Source organism: Varroa jacobsoni, unplaced genomic scaffold, assembly GCF_002532875.2.
Source record: "Varroa jacobsoni isolate VJ856 unplaced genomic scaffold, vjacob_1.0 scaffold_1412, whole genome shotgun sequence".
Lineage (NCBI taxonomy): Eukaryota > Metazoa > Arthropoda > Arachnida > Mesostigmata > Varroidae > Varroa > Varroa jacobsoni.
In genome coordinates, this window is record NW_019214314.1 from 26,062 (window position 1) to 41,363 (window position 15,302).

A 15,302-nucleotide genomic window follows, 5' to 3' on the forward strand; every position below is an offset into this window, starting at 1 on the left:
TTCTCCTTGCATACGAGTGTCCTCAGAAGAGAAAGGACAAGCCAGAGAATAGAAATCAACGTCGATCCACCTGGAGAGGCTGTCTGTGAGTCGTGTCGGGCGGCGTTACCTACCTGGGCTCTCTCTGGACCTTACTTGTCGCCTGCCGAATTTCCACCGCTGTCACTGCTGTAACACTCAGCGTCAAAGCCGCTAAGAAGGAGGCGGATCGAAAGCGAAGAATAGATTTGTCATGGAGAGTATTTCCACCACCACCATGACCCACCAAGAATAAGCGGAAGAGTCCGACAGGAAGAACAGAGGGCTGAGCTAAAAGCTGAGCAGTTTTTCGTGCTACACCTCAGTCTTCAGACTTCTTTAAGCAAGGCGCGTGCGTATAGCTAGTGGGCCAGTTGCTTTGAACGTGTCTGTAGTTCGCGCTGAAGCATTTCAATCTCGTAGGATTTTACAATCGGAAATTTTTTCCTTCTTTCCGCAAATATCTTTAGTTCACAGCTGACTCTACTAGAGGTTCTATCGTTGCTACTAAACTGGTGTGGATCGCTAGGCCTATAGTGCCGGGACTCAGCAATTAATTGTTTCACCCTTAGAAGATTAAATGTGCTGGATCATTACAGGCTGTAGTGTGGTTTGGCGTAAGCCGGCCATTCTTCATGGCCTGGCAGTCACGCACGGTCGAGCGGCTCTTGCGAACAGGATTCTTCGAGTAGTATTTGCAACCGCCTACGCGTTTAGTCTGCTAGCCGGATCAGGTACGATACAACAGTGCACGACTAAATTAAGAATATTGTCAAAACGTACCATTTCCGTGCATATAATTGGAATGTACTATATAGCCGATTTTCCTATAATCTAATTTTACCATACCAGAAAAACATCGAAAGATATTTATTCATCTATGCATTGTACATGCTTATATTAACTAAATCGCCATCTTCATCACAAGCGTACAGATAAACTTATGTTAAATATGATAAAATATCAACGCACAGTTCGGCGGTTGGTAGGTGATCTTCGTGCCAACGATCTTCATCTGTCGAGCACATGCACCTATCAAACAAGGACTATTGTGAAGATTTAAAAACATTCTTGACATGCCTTGAGCGCTTAATGGTTGATCTAAGACCATAGATTGCGTTCGTGGAACATAGGGGCGTGCCTCCTCATCAAGAAGGAGATCCTTTCGGTCCACTGATAATACTTGCTGTTATAGCTTATTAAAGACACACCCCTGTCTAAGGTAACCGGTCCAATTAGAAGAGTCCCCATTAATATGCTTTTAATTGTGACGAAATTAATTTCTATTAGGTAAGCGCAGTCCTGCCGTTGTTTCTACCATATTATCTCTCAACTTCATTGCATCAAGCTGCTTCAAGGTAATTGACTTTTCCAATTTCATACCTATTAAAAAAATCCATAGCAACCAATCTTTAATATGGAATTAGTATTCAAATAGCTTCTATGCAGCGCATATACAATCCTACGAATAAATAAACTTAGCTTATGCTTATCCGGTCCAAACAGTGAAGTCTGTTATAATTATGTCTCTTATTCTGTCAACTAAAACCATAGAAGAGTAGTAAAATTTAGAATAGAGAATTTATTTATTTTCTTCTCCGTATCGTTTAGGCCGACTGAAAGGTGCAACCCAAAAGGCAAAGCTTCTAGCACTATCTGCTTAGAGAAACTAAACGTAATTTAGTTAATGACAAGCAGAAAAATTATTATTTTCGGCTCGGATTATTATATTATTAATTTCGGAGAATTTTCACACCACTAAGTTCTATGTTTCACTGACTAAACACGACAGATGTATAACAGGCACAGTTTGATAAACAGACAAATCTAGCGCGATTTTACACAAAACATTCGAACTCATACTTATTAATTACATAACTAAAGTTGCATATTGCTCGATGACAAAATATCATAGTAGGTCCTAAAGGATGCGTGACAGAACTTGCTTGCAGCTCAATAGCCGGACTAACTAGTTGAAGGTCACGTTTCGCAATTCTTAATTACTCCTGTAGACGACGGCTTCATGATAGAAGTCACATGTGTGCCATCTTGAATATATGTATATATACATCCCGTTCCGTCAAAATGGCCGCCTATTACGACGGCTTTTCCAATTCAACTTTATTAGCAACTAAATCGGGACCGGTCCTTGCTGTCACACACTAACGTTTTTCAGTATTTTCACTAATCTTGTAATGATATTAGTTTTAGTTCTGTTATTTTCATTACGGGTCAAATTAAACACGGGATGATTTCGGGTCATTATGCATAGTTCCAACGTGTGCATGGAAGTTAGCGCATCAGCTTTCGTTATCCCTTTCGTACGGTAAATGTAATACATATCAACAAATTTCAGACCTTGCAATATGATTAAAATATATATATTTTGATCATGAGAAATTTTTCTCTCAAAGCACGCTTTTCTCGTCTGACCATTGACTCGTACACTAAATCGCTCACCATGCGGTGGTGGGTCTGAAAACTGAGCAGACATTCATCTCTCAGATTCACTAATACGCCGCTTGGCTGATGTACGCATCGACGTCGTTTATCAATGGAAGGAGTTCCGATGATGGACGTTCACATCACTACACAGCTCGTGTCTAACCTATTTTTCTTGACTTTGCTCTCCACCGGCTATGCTCTAACGTATCTTAAGAACGAAGATACGAAGAAACCACCCGTAAGGCTTACTAGTGCTGTTCGTTACGTCTTCGAGTAAACTCCCGTAGAAGCAAGTAGCCTTATCAGTATTAGCATTGATTTTCAAATGAAAATTGTGGCTTACACGTCAGACATCTATCTGGTAGCTTCACTAACAACAGCCTTGTTGCAAAAAGCATTCGCTCTCTAAACAAACAGTTTAATGGATAATAATAAACAGTTTGAAGGAAAAATGGAAAGGTCAAGCCAAGAAACGTAGGCACGCACTGAGAAATTGTGTCTGAATCTACAGTTATGAGAAAAACTTGTCCAAGCTTTAGGTTACCGTGGTAAACACGGTGGGCAAGAACCCCCAATGTCCTCCTGAGTACAACAAATTTGATAGGTCAGTAGAGGAGCTTACCACGTGGTTGTTCAAGGTGCATCTGAAAATGCCATTATAGAGCGGAAAAGACGAGTTCACCCGCTTCTCGAGTGGACGAATCCAGTCAATCTGAGAGGATTTAAACAACTTGAAAAATGTACTCTTCAACAGTTATTCACTCAAAAGCTGCAACTACGCAGTTGTATCTAAAAATTAAGGTTCTCCTAGTACAATCCAGCTTGCAGCGTACCGCAAACATGTAGCTGTCTACCTTTTCTGTATGACTGGCTCGACTTCAGTGAAAAACGTTTGGTCTCACCATACTATAACATTTTCAGTTGTATTATATTAGACGCATGCGGGTTTATGCGTCGGCTTACATAACTAGTATATTCTTAAGACGCTAGTTCTTAGAAACTTCTTAAAGGAATTATGCTACGTGACGTCACTTGTCAGCCAGTCAATCGTTCTACAGTAAGGTGTTAAAATTAATGAAATGCGGAATACTTTGTCCGGAAACGTTTGGTGACTTCGTGCATTACTGTTTATATCTTCTTTGCGCCAATCTATGACTCTGTCGTACAGTGTACAATATTTCGGATGGCACCAGACCAACGTAGGCTTAATCCCGCCGGTTTATCGTTTTTAAAGATCTGTGAGAATAAGGCAAGGGTTGTCTTGGATCATTTTCCCTTTGGCTAAAGGTAGCTACATGCAAAGTTCTATATTGAACAAGTGTAATTCTGTGTTAACCGCAGATGCACGCAAATTTAGGCAGACAATTTCACTCGTTCGTCCACGTATAACATATTGTGTGCGTATGTACGTATCTGTTTTAAACGTCAACACCTGCACGTGTCAACATGCATGGAATACTCGTGAGAGGTTCATCCATGTCAGCCGATACTAGAGTGTGTGTATACAGTTGTGATATCGGTCTCCACTTGAAGCAGACGACTAATTCTAAGAGATAGCCATAAAATGAATTTTCGCTGCAGATAAATCGCGTGCCTAATTTATCTATAAGGGTAAAAAACCAAGGTACTTTCCATCTATTTTCCGAGCTTAGTTTTTTTTAGCTGCATGAGTGGAACAGACGCCACCCCCGTTCAAACCAAACAGTAAAGTAAATGTGACACGGCGCCCAGTTGATATGCAAAGTCTCCATTAAAACTGTACATTTCTATAAATGTTCGAGTAGAAGGCGTCGGCAATAGAAACGGATAACATCAAACCGATAGGTATTCAAAACGTTTTCAATTTATAAGCGTAAAAAATGAAGAGTGGCTCGAGCGCCGAAAAAGTCTCGCGCGGCTTTTGACGTTTTTGCTCTGCTTCTTCGATAACAAGAATATAAAAGTAGATAGCGTTTGACTTCAAATAAGAGGTATTACTACTGTTCAAATTACAGGATGTCAAACGACAATGCCTTACAGCTAACCGGTTGACTATTAGCAGGCTTCCTACACATCGATTTAAAGTTTTTTTTTTCGAAATTAGACTATTAAAACCTTTACCTTTCATTATTTGGGGTGTCTAAGCGAGTTTTGCGATACATCGGAGTGAGTCTTTGACAGGAATCAGTATTTCGGCCATTTCAAGATAAAGCAGAAATGAGAATTGCTGACGATAAATCTTTGATAGAAAAGACCACTTTGTCATCTATTATGACTCAGCCGAGAGTTATTTCATATTGGGTATTTTCCTATTAGGTACTGTTGCTAAATATTATGTTTGTTAGTTACGTTTTTAAATATTTACGTTCGTAATCGTGTTAATACTTCGTGAAACGGCCGGCCCCCAGCGCGAAGCAAACGCTATTAATCAAATAATTTGAGCCAAGGTCCTTATGTACCTAGATGCAGTACATGGACATGCTATTCACTAAGCCATCCCAAAGGCCACTGATTGAACGTCAAATATTGGTCTAACTTAATAAGCCTTAAACCACAGGCAAAGCCTTTAAGTAAGTCGGTGCGCAGAATTTTCGGCCCAGTACAAGCGACTGCTTTTCAAGTAGGACAGATATGCAAAGTGTTCTCCTAATCAACACAGCCTCTCAAATAGCAAACGCTTTAGTGAACGATTAATCTGTTTCTATAATATAGACTAGAATTAGAATGCTCTTTGAGAATGCCTTCGTTGTCAAATTAAGGAGAACTAAAAACAAATCTATGCTATTGTAGGTAAAAATGCCTCTTGTTTACAAACTGTCACTAACACTATACTGATTCGTTTCTAAATAACGATAATCTTAATGTATACACACGTAAATAAATAAGAAAACTCGACGAAAACGGCAAACATACCGTGCGTGATTTTTTTCAGATGATTTTCTAAAAAACGACGAAGGCAAGCGCCTTTCCACGTGCGTTCGGCTGTTCGTGTTCGTCCATAAAATGCACGCCGTTTACGTAGCGCCGGCGATCTCACTCGTTGAAGCTTGCATGCGACCTCCACCGCCGGCAGCTCTTTCTTCGCGCATAGACTTTCCGAAAAGTCATACCACTTTCAAGATTACGCTCCTCCTATCAGCCCTGACAAGTCTGGCTTTTGAAGAGATAGCAGGTCGAGAACAACTCGCTCTCCGTATCTGTCGTCTATACCTTCGTTTCAGCAGTTATACAATTATGGAACTGTATCTCGAAAAGAGTAGGGTGTTGCTCGTCTCGCTCGCCAAACTTGATCAAAAAGTTAACGGCGATTTCGACGACATTCCCGTAACGCGGGTCGCAACGTCGGCGGAGTCTTGGTCGACCGTTGGTAGTGGCCGATACACGACGGCTTATCGCTGTTGGCGGCTTATCGAAATGAAGGCTCGTGCACGAGATAGTACCCGATGGTTGAATCGTTCATTTGGGGCACAACTGTTGGTGTTCTATGCATCGACGGCTGTGAATCTCTCGTGTTTAGCTGGTGAACTCATCATCGTCGCGCACCGAACACCCGATGCTCTCTGGAGTGTTGCTCCGCGATTAATCGAGTGTATGGCTGCAATGTCGCTGGCAGTGTTTATAGCTCAGTTAGGCTCAGGAATTATCTCACTCTGTCTTGGGACGCAGTTTCGAATCAGGGCAGAAAACCGTTTAGCAGATGAAATTCGCCAGGTACTGGCATTTCGCCAGGAATGGGACGCTCTTCGCATCATTGATAGCGCTACGCATGAGCTTCCGACACTCGCTGGTGCCGTCGTTAACATAGTGACGCTTGTGGCAATCGTCCTTCAATTCGATGTCACTGTTACCGAGTCTGTATTCGGTAATGACAATGGAGAGCAATGTAAAGATATTAATCGTAACTGCAGTCCAACGAAAGACAATCCTGCGGACTAAAAAAGAATTTAGATTAGAGGCTTATGTCAATTCTAGATTTATTATTATACATAAACATTTATTCTATATACACCTATTTACAAAATGCGACACACCATTCTCTATAATTCAAAAAGCACGATTATCGTAAGATATATTTCAGATCTTGTTAACCGAAATAGCGAGTATCTCGGTGAACTAGGAGCTGGTCAAATATTTAGTGCAATACAATAAAGCTTAAGTGCACACGAAGCTATTTAGAAATGTATACTCGTTGTGTTTCTGTAAGCGCAGAAGATTCTTCTTACACACAATTATAAGATGACAAAAACTTAGTGATACATATAATAAGTTCATCTAAAAGTGAGATTGCTTTTATGCATAATACGAGAAACGTCAAATACCTATCTCTGACCACTAGCTCTAAATCATTTAAAGAACAAGAAGCTTTGTATTGTAGAAGGATTGTATTGATAGGTTCCACTGCCAGGATATCTTATTAAAAAGAAACTTAAACTAATTATGTACTTAACTAAATTCAACAGAAGCAACAGTTCCTTGTAAACACATGCGAGGAAGCCGTCATGTGCCCCCGAAGTAAATAAACGAGCAGTTTGCCCATCCGAACGGGCTCATGCCGCTGACTTTGTGTCCCGTTCGTCGGGACAGTAGGAAGCTGAGGCAAAATTGTGGTAGACCACTTGAAGGAAACTGTAGTAGTGGCAGTTGGCCTGATTCGGTCCGCCAGGACGAGCCAGGACGAGCGCCGCTATACGACCCCCACGAGAGTCGTTTATTACCCCGTCTAAGACAATTGCTATTCAGCTTTCGCTCGAGTCTCGATAGAACCCAACTAGATTTCCTTGCCTCTAATTGGTCAGGATAGGTCGGAAAGCCTTGAAAGGAAGCACACTTTTATCTGAAATAGGGGTAGTTGCAGGGGACCGCTTACGGCTTAGGTAGCGTCGGGAAAGACGAGAACTGCGCGGCCCCAGTGATGCTAGTGAGCCTTGTAGGTTCCGTATGAACTACAAACGCTATGTCAGCTCGCTGTTAGTACTGTTTACCCCTTGGCTGGCGGTCCGTTATCCTTCTGGCCATGTAGGATGCCTAGACGCTACATGAAATGCAGGTAACAGCTAATACTTCAGCATCGGGTATCGGCCAATAGGGAACGCGTTACTTAGTGCTATGTGGAAGCGTAACATGGATAAATGATGCTAAAATAGACTGAAAACAGGATTGAGCCGTAAGTATCGTCCACTAAGGGTCACACGCGAGATGCGTCGAATCTGAATGTTAGAATCACTTCTATGTGAAATAGAATTCATTGTGCTTATTAATAATGTATCGGTCTTTACCTATGATTTGTTGTGCGACAGTTCTAGTCGCTTGCGTCAGACAGACTTGTGCAGCTCATCGAACTCACTGCTCGGCGACCATAGAACGATTCTTCAATGATCGAACAAAACCGTGAGGAGCACTTTGGTTGAGGGTCTGCATCGTGTGACTTTCTCCTATTGCGGTTTGTTTTTGAACCGATGCTCAGAAAATGGCGTCTCATTCTCTCCATCGAAAACGTGCCGGGCGGTCAAAATGCGCTGAATATAAGGCATCTTTTTTTACCAGTTACCTTATAATGAATGATTCAGCGGTCACCAAACACGAGTTATTTCATTCCTTTCACATTCTCGTCCGGAATCGCTATCACAAAGACTTCGGAATGAGGATCGTCTTCGGTGGACTTCTGCACATCTTCGAAATGCTCGAGCCACTGGCTCACCTAAACTTTTCTTAGAGTCTGGCTTCAGTGAGCACTCAGCAACATCTGCAGAGCGGGCGTACGGTTGCTTTTATTTTTAAGACAAAACCTGATGCACGTTTGTTACTCTGTTTGAAAAAAATTGCATGACGCTTAATACAAATTTCGCCGGAAGAAGCGAGATTGCATCGGATTGTTATGAAATTTCATCTGTCTATAACAGAAGCCCTGGTATTTTTGCGGAGACAATTGTTATAGCGAAAATACTCAAAGGACTCATTTATTTCTGAGTGTAGTCCCGTACTATAACAACAATAACTGAATCTTCTTTACCAAACTATATTACGTCTTGCATCCCGTTTCAACAAAAGTCAGATGCCAAATTATTGACCTGGCCGTTACACTACCGTTAATGCGCGGACACATTTGGGATATATGTAGAATTAAGTTTCGCTTACGAGGCATATTAATTTTGCAAAGAAACACCTAAATAACATTGAAGTCTGATGAATGAAAACTTTCCGGTGCTCAGTGTTATCGAATCGTTCTACGCAAATATATTGCATTGATGAGCTTTGCGTGTATTACGATGCAGACGGCAATTTCCCATTTAACGTCAGATTCTACGAGCTGTTAAGTTTCAGTCAAACGTTTATTAATCAGTAGATTGTCGAAGTAATAAAAAAAAAGTGCTATACGGATCCGTGCATGTATTTTATCATATAGTAATAAAAGATAATACACAATTTAGTAATGATACCAGGACCACAGGATTCTATTCACGGACCATCTTTCCGCACAAGTGGGGCTGCAACAAGGTAGCTCTCCAACAAACTGAGATGAGGTAGCCCACGTGCGAGGCTCACTTTGTAAATATACTTCATTTCGTGTTATCGAAGGCCTTCAGCCTTTTGAAGTGATAATCCGACTTAACCATAGCAACAGCACCTGAAAACCGAAGGACAAGTCTAGCGTAGTTTGCACCCACCACGATTATATCTCTATAACGTCTTATACTTGGTTAATAAAGCTACAACAAATCGTCCTTTGCGTAGCTTATTATCTAGTTTTAGCAAACACGTTCGATTTTAACTATCAAGGTAACTTGGTTATTACAGTTGATTAATCATTGTATAATTCCGAAGTAAAGTATGTGATACTTTTTCGTACTATTGAAACTGCTATTACTGAGTAGCCAAAAATGGACGAAATTCTGGAAGGCTGATATGCTTTAGGTAGGGTTAAAAGTTCATAAAGATTCGCTGACAAATTTATTATAAGCACAATTAAAATCGCGAGGATCCACTGTGAAGACTATAGTTTCGATCTCACGGAGTACGCGCGAATCGATGTGGTCGTGTGTGAACCTCGTGTATCCCGTAAATGAAAAACGCACCCCAAAAAATCCTTTACGACATATTTGGTACTATACATAAATATTAACTGAACACCAATAGAGGAAAGAAAAACTTGAAAGAAGGTGCAAATTACACGCAGGTATAGCTTTTATTGATCCTAACCTGAAAAAGAGAATAGATGTATGATGGCTGTTTGAAGGTAAACTCAGTGTTTGGGAGTAGAAATCTTTCTTTGAGATTCCTATTCTAAAATGCTTGGCAAAACTTTATAAAGACTCGTTAAAACTTTCAATACGGGCATCTAATATCAAACTATGCACTGGTATATTACACGCCAAAATTAGTGTTATTACTCAAATGCGGGACACATGTTTCAACATGTGTAATGTAAAAAAAATTTACACTCTTTCAAGTACAACTTGAACCGTCTGTTTGGCAGGTATCCCATGGGGCAAGACCCAAAGGTTAGGATAACATTTGTCTGAGTGTCCGCTGCCGCCGTCATCGCTAGATTTAAAAATCTTATGTTAAACATTTTATTTACATTCGATTTCATTTACGGGAGTTGAGAAATCATATTGTCCGCATGTGCGATAAACCCTTTTTCTAATTTAACCCCTTTTTTAAAAGGGGTCCGTAATGTTAACAAGTGTGTTTCAGGTGACAGCGAATTGACGCAGGTTTGGCGACTACTTTACACTCAGCAGATTATCAGCGTAAGTATCAAAATGCGCGCATGCTGTAGCGATGTAAGATAACAAAGGCTTTTGAAGGCTACCTTCGACGACCCTCAAAAAGGCATCAATGAACGTACAATGCCAATGACGACACGCAGGCAAAAATAAGTTAACGTTTTTGTAAATAAGACTATTAGCAGCTATTACGAGCAAGAATAAAAGCGTACTTATCTATAAGGGATCAGGTTTGGAGGCCAGCCTTCCCTTGGGAAATATCCACGTCCAGATAACTCAGATAACAGAGGTGTTCACTCGTGTTATACCGTACTGGTCCCTTATGCCAGTTATTATGTTACTGCCCGAATTAATTAAGCCTACTATTTGGGTCTCAGTATAAAAGCTACTGATGGGAAACGCTTCAACAGTGGATTAGTCGGGTACAGAGTGCGATGTGCCTTTAGCTACTGGGAAAAGTACAGAACATATTTCTATTTAAAGGCAAGTGTCATAACAGGGGCCCGGAAGTGTATTTTTGGGAACACTGCTCCATATGTACATGTAAACCATATGTTTAATCGGACCAGATCAGGCAATGGCAAGTAACACTTTCTGCTAAATAAGAATATATATCGCCACGTTGGTTATAAAGTATCCTTTAGACATTTAAAATGAGACAGTAGAACTGACGTCGTAGCAGTTTTTTTTTTGTAGATGTTTAATATACCTTAAATGAAATTAAAGCACTTTTTATATTTTTACTGGTACATCGTTTCTATTCGTCTATTTATGCATGGGATAGATTTTTAATCCAAGTGAACTCGAACAACCACTATGTACGCCTTTTACATGAGCGGCAGAGAGTATTTGTAAGAACAGCAAGAATCTCATAGCTATCCCATAGCTAAACATCAATTTTTAGATCCGCATATATATACCCTTATATTTAGCGACAAATATCGAATCGAGAGGTTCTACGATGAAGCTCAGTTTCACTTAAGATTTGCAAAGTCCTGGAGTGTTGACAGGATCTCGAGCTGCTCTGTACCTATCGATATAATCCCTGTACTTGGCTAATTCGGTGTGGTACATGGGCCAATCAGGCGTGCCACATATTGGAGGTCCGCCAGACACCACACCTTGCAGCTGCCAATGGCCGTTACGTTCCAAGACGACAGGTCCACCCGAATCTCCAGTGCACGTCGATCCTAAATCATGCTTCGAACAGATCACTTTATCCACATTCATGGAACGCATGGTTCGGCATTCCTCCTTTGTGATAATATGTTGCTTCACTTGTTTAAGTTCGTTGGACTGCTGACGACTCAGGTATCCCGACGTGTGGCCCCAGCCCGTGACGTAGACCTCGTCTTCGCTAATGCGTATCTCATCGTTTTTGTCGGGCAGACAGATTTGGCTAATCGTTTTGGTGTAGGTGACGGGCCTCTTCAGTTTAATGATGCCAATGTCGTCAACGTTCCCGCCGTTGAACGTCGGATACGAGCAGTAGTGTTGCACGTCAATAATCTCTTCACCTTTGTCTCTTGTCAGGCGCAGATGAGCACCAAGGTGGACCTGTATTGTTTCTGCAGGGTAGATTAAGCAATGGGCGCTAGTTACAACTGTGTTCTGATCGATTAACGCACCAGCACAAAACTGACTGCTATCGTTCCATCGTGTAGTATGAAGGTATCGCTTCCGGTAAAGTCCAACGTGCCACGGCCAGGAACCTGGTCGCGCTATCCGGCCGCCGATAATGTTCATATCGGTAAGCTCCGGCTCAATGTTCGGAACGCCGCAATTTCTTGCTGCAGTAACAGGCAGAATAACAGCTGCTGCAAAGAGCGCAATAATTGCTGACAACAGTAACCTCATAATGGCAGAAGTCCGTCTTTTTCTCGACATCTGATCTAAGAGTAGGCGTATTAATGGTCAGCCAGCATTTTATAAGCCATCTTGTTTGATTAAGCGTTTCAAAACAAAGCTGCAGGAATTAATAAGGATTTAGCGTCAGGTGATCCCGCTAAGCAATAGCCCGTTGACGCCAATTCATCGGCCTTGACCGCCCTCAATAATTAGATCGTATTGAGCGATAAGCATCAAACGACGGAGCAAACAAGAGAAAAATAATTTTAAAAAAATTTATAAGAACTTATTTTGTGATTCATACTTTCTGAATGCTAAACATATTCTTATCAGTAACCAGGTATATCTGTTCTACTTCGTAGAAACGCGGGTAGCGTCAGGCGACTGTTTCATATACTGACGCTGTTTCTCTATGAGACTTAGTGATAGATGGGCTACCGCTAGTCAAAGCATACTTCTAATTTTATTTTTCAATACGGTAAACAAAATAGAATTTATGTTAGACATATTTGCTGATGGTGTCTACCTAGAAATGACGAGAATGTCTCGAACGATTGGAGAAACTAGATACTGATCTTTAAACATATTTTCTCTTGTATTGCGCCATACAATGATGTATATGACGGCCCATTATCGACTCAGAGAATCAAGCATTATTGACTCACATATGGCGTCTCACGCCCCCTTCAAGTTGATACAGCAGCCTACAATATCAGAAACAGTCGACATGACTCGTTCTTCGTCAGAAACTGCCAATATCGCTATTGTATAGGTAATATTGCTGTCGTGAAAGCAATCTTGGAGGTCGCACCAAGAAATCGAGAACTTCTTACAGAGCAGTTTGTGATACATCTCAAAAAAAGCTAAAAAAAAAAAACATTCCAAACTCTTTCGTAAACGTGCCAATAATAAGTTAGACTACCGATAGCTCTAAATGTACGTAAAACTAAGAGATTCGTATTCATTAAAAGCTACGCTGGCGCAAAATTTCTCTTTATATTATTGTGTTGACAAGTAAACAATGCCTGCTCACACAGCTCTGAATATCTGTTATTGGCAGATCTCACCTGTCGTGCGGAGCTTGAGATTGTGGGCCTACAGCAGAGAGTTGATCCACTTATTTTATTGAGGATAGGAAGTCAACAGAAAGCCAAAAAGACACGAGAAAAAGAAGTGACATAGGATTATTTCCTTCTATAGGTATTCCGAGAATCCAGGTAGTGGCTTAGGTTTCGATAACCCATTATCCAAGATTGCTGAACCCTCTTACGAGTCTGGAAGCAGCTCTACGGCCGTCAGGGTAGATGTCGGCACGCAGAAGCCTTGCTGTCTGTCCTAGAACAAACTAACAATATTCAGGAAGATCTCGTATTGCGATACAAACGCATTGGCAAATAATTCATAACTCATGCTGTTATTTGCAACGCGATTTCATCAAGTAAAATTTCTCTGCATCTTTATAGCAAACATCGCGGATTATTATTCAGAACTGGACAGCGCAAGTTACATGCATATAGGAACTTCTGTCTAACGCAAACGCCTTCTCTTATACATCACCTAAGCTTAACCTAAATACCCTTGCGTTTATTTTACCACTTTCGATAAAGCTCTTAATAACGATCTTTTATCCGGACGCAAACAACGTAAGCTGCCTGAACCGAGTGAGTATTGACAGTGAATATCCCTTTAAAATAGTCCCTAAGGTCTGCGACGAGAATTAGGCTTACTTCGAATCGCCGATTAACCTTTGGGGTTAATTTATAGAAGCGACGCTGGCCATTCGTTGCAATGAAATGGTCCCGCCCCCGGCCAAAAATTTCGCTTAAAGTCGTGGATGAGTTTCTTGCGACGGCGATTAAGCACAAAACGTCAGCGTATCTTTGTTTGACCGCGTTTAGATATGGAACGTCTCGTGCCATTAACCGCAGCCCTTTATGTTTGAATGGTAATTTTTTTGATTTCTCAAATATTGTTTAGTAGCTTTAGATCATATAGTCGGGTTAGCTTCTTGCTATGAGTTTTTCCAAACCGCTTTTTCTTACTTTGACACATAACCGATAGCGTACGAAATAATCCATACCATTCGATACCGGATCGAATCAAACGTACAACTTAGACTTTTGAGCTGAGTTATCTAAGAAACAACGATTTCAGACGCGTATCTACAATGAGCAATCCTTTATACGAAATGATCATATAAGCTTCATTGCTTATGGCACATCTAATGGTGAAGTGTGGCGTACGAAACAGCGCTAGAACTGTCGTAGTATAGTTTATGCTTAAATACGACGGCTTAACTATTCTTGAAAGTCGATTGACTGAAGTCACTATAGGGTCAGCGTTAATCGGCACTCGATTTTCTTTTAGTGAGAAACCATGGCCGTCACTGTGCGTTCCACGAATATTACTAGGATTAAAAGACATCGCAAAAAGGGTTCTTCTTGTTGGATGATCCTCTTAGCTAGGTTCGGTATGTGACCTTTTAATACTGCAAAAATACAGGATTGACATGGTGTTGTTTACAGCACTTCGCAATCAGTGTGACAAGCATGCTCGCTCCGTTGTTGGCTGCTTCCAAAAACAGTCCGGTATCGTCGTTGGGCACTCCGTCCATCCCGCCGCCACCACGAAACGAAATATGCCCATACCCATTCGAACCTACACCACAACGCTTCTCTAAGATTAACAGGCAAATACACTGCCCACTAAGTTACGATTAATATTCGATCCAACGTCACCGAAGTTTCTAAATCGTAGAGAAACAAACAGCGGTATGATGTACCCTTCGTTTTGGATAAGGAAAAGGATACGTCACGGAATATCATGCCGCTCCGTGTGATGTTATATAATATGTTTTCATTGTTCCCATACGTCGACACTATATCACATACACTTCTTTTGTACTTGTGAATTGAAAGTTGGTAAAGTGTGCTAGCCGGTTCTAGCACATCCCGGCAGATCCATTGGCCATCTTGTCAGTTGGCACTGAACTATTAACGCATAGTCATTACTAATGATATTGCATATGCGGGGCAGTAAACGTCGCCATAGATCCGCTCAATAAGGACCGTATAGGTCGTATAAAATAGGACGACTTATTCCTACTCTCGAATATAATAGCTCTTGAATTTGTTCCCTAGCCTGTTTCTGTAACTGCAGATTTGGTTAATCATGTGTGACACTAAGGATAAGGGCGAAAAAATAAGGCCCATTATAAAATAAACATTTTAGAGAGAACTGAGTTTTATTTGAAACCGATAAACACTAATATAGTTGGAACTTGAT

The 15,302-nt window shown here is 41.0% G+C and overlaps 2 protein-coding genes across 3 annotated transcripts; one reads left to right on the forward strand and one right to left on the reverse strand.

The window, feature by feature from the left end:
- Positions 1 to 592: 592 nt before the first annotated feature.
- LOC111269776 (uncharacterized) lies at positions 593 to 6,625 on the forward strand. Of its 2 annotated transcripts, XM_022849600.2 has the most exons (3): positions 593 to 752; positions 1,309 to 1,376; positions 5,375 to 6,625. In XM_022849600.2, the coding sequence occupies exon 3, from the start codon at positions 5,446 to 5,448 to the stop codon at positions 6,376 to 6,378; it is 933 nt and encodes a 310-aa protein (XP_022705335.1). In that variant the 5' UTR covers positions 593 to 752; positions 1,309 to 1,376; positions 5,375 to 5,445; the 3' UTR covers positions 6,379 to 6,625. The 2 variants fall into 2 exon arrangements, with proteins under 2 accessions (XP_022705335.1, XP_022705334.1); XM_022849599.2 differs by lacking the exons at positions 593 to 752; positions 1,309 to 1,376 and adding an exon at positions 3,944 to 4,087.
- A 2,970-nt stretch (positions 6,626 to 9,595) lies between these two features.
- LOC111269777 (chymotrypsinogen B) lies at positions 9,596 to 12,184 on the reverse strand. The gene has a single exon (XM_022849601.2). The coding sequence runs from the start codon at positions 12,054 to 12,056 to the stop codon at positions 11,148 to 11,150; it is 909 nt and encodes a 302-aa protein (XP_022705336.1). The 5' UTR covers positions 12,057 to 12,184; the 3' UTR covers positions 9,596 to 11,147.
- Positions 12,185 to 15,302: the final 3,118 nt, after the last annotated feature.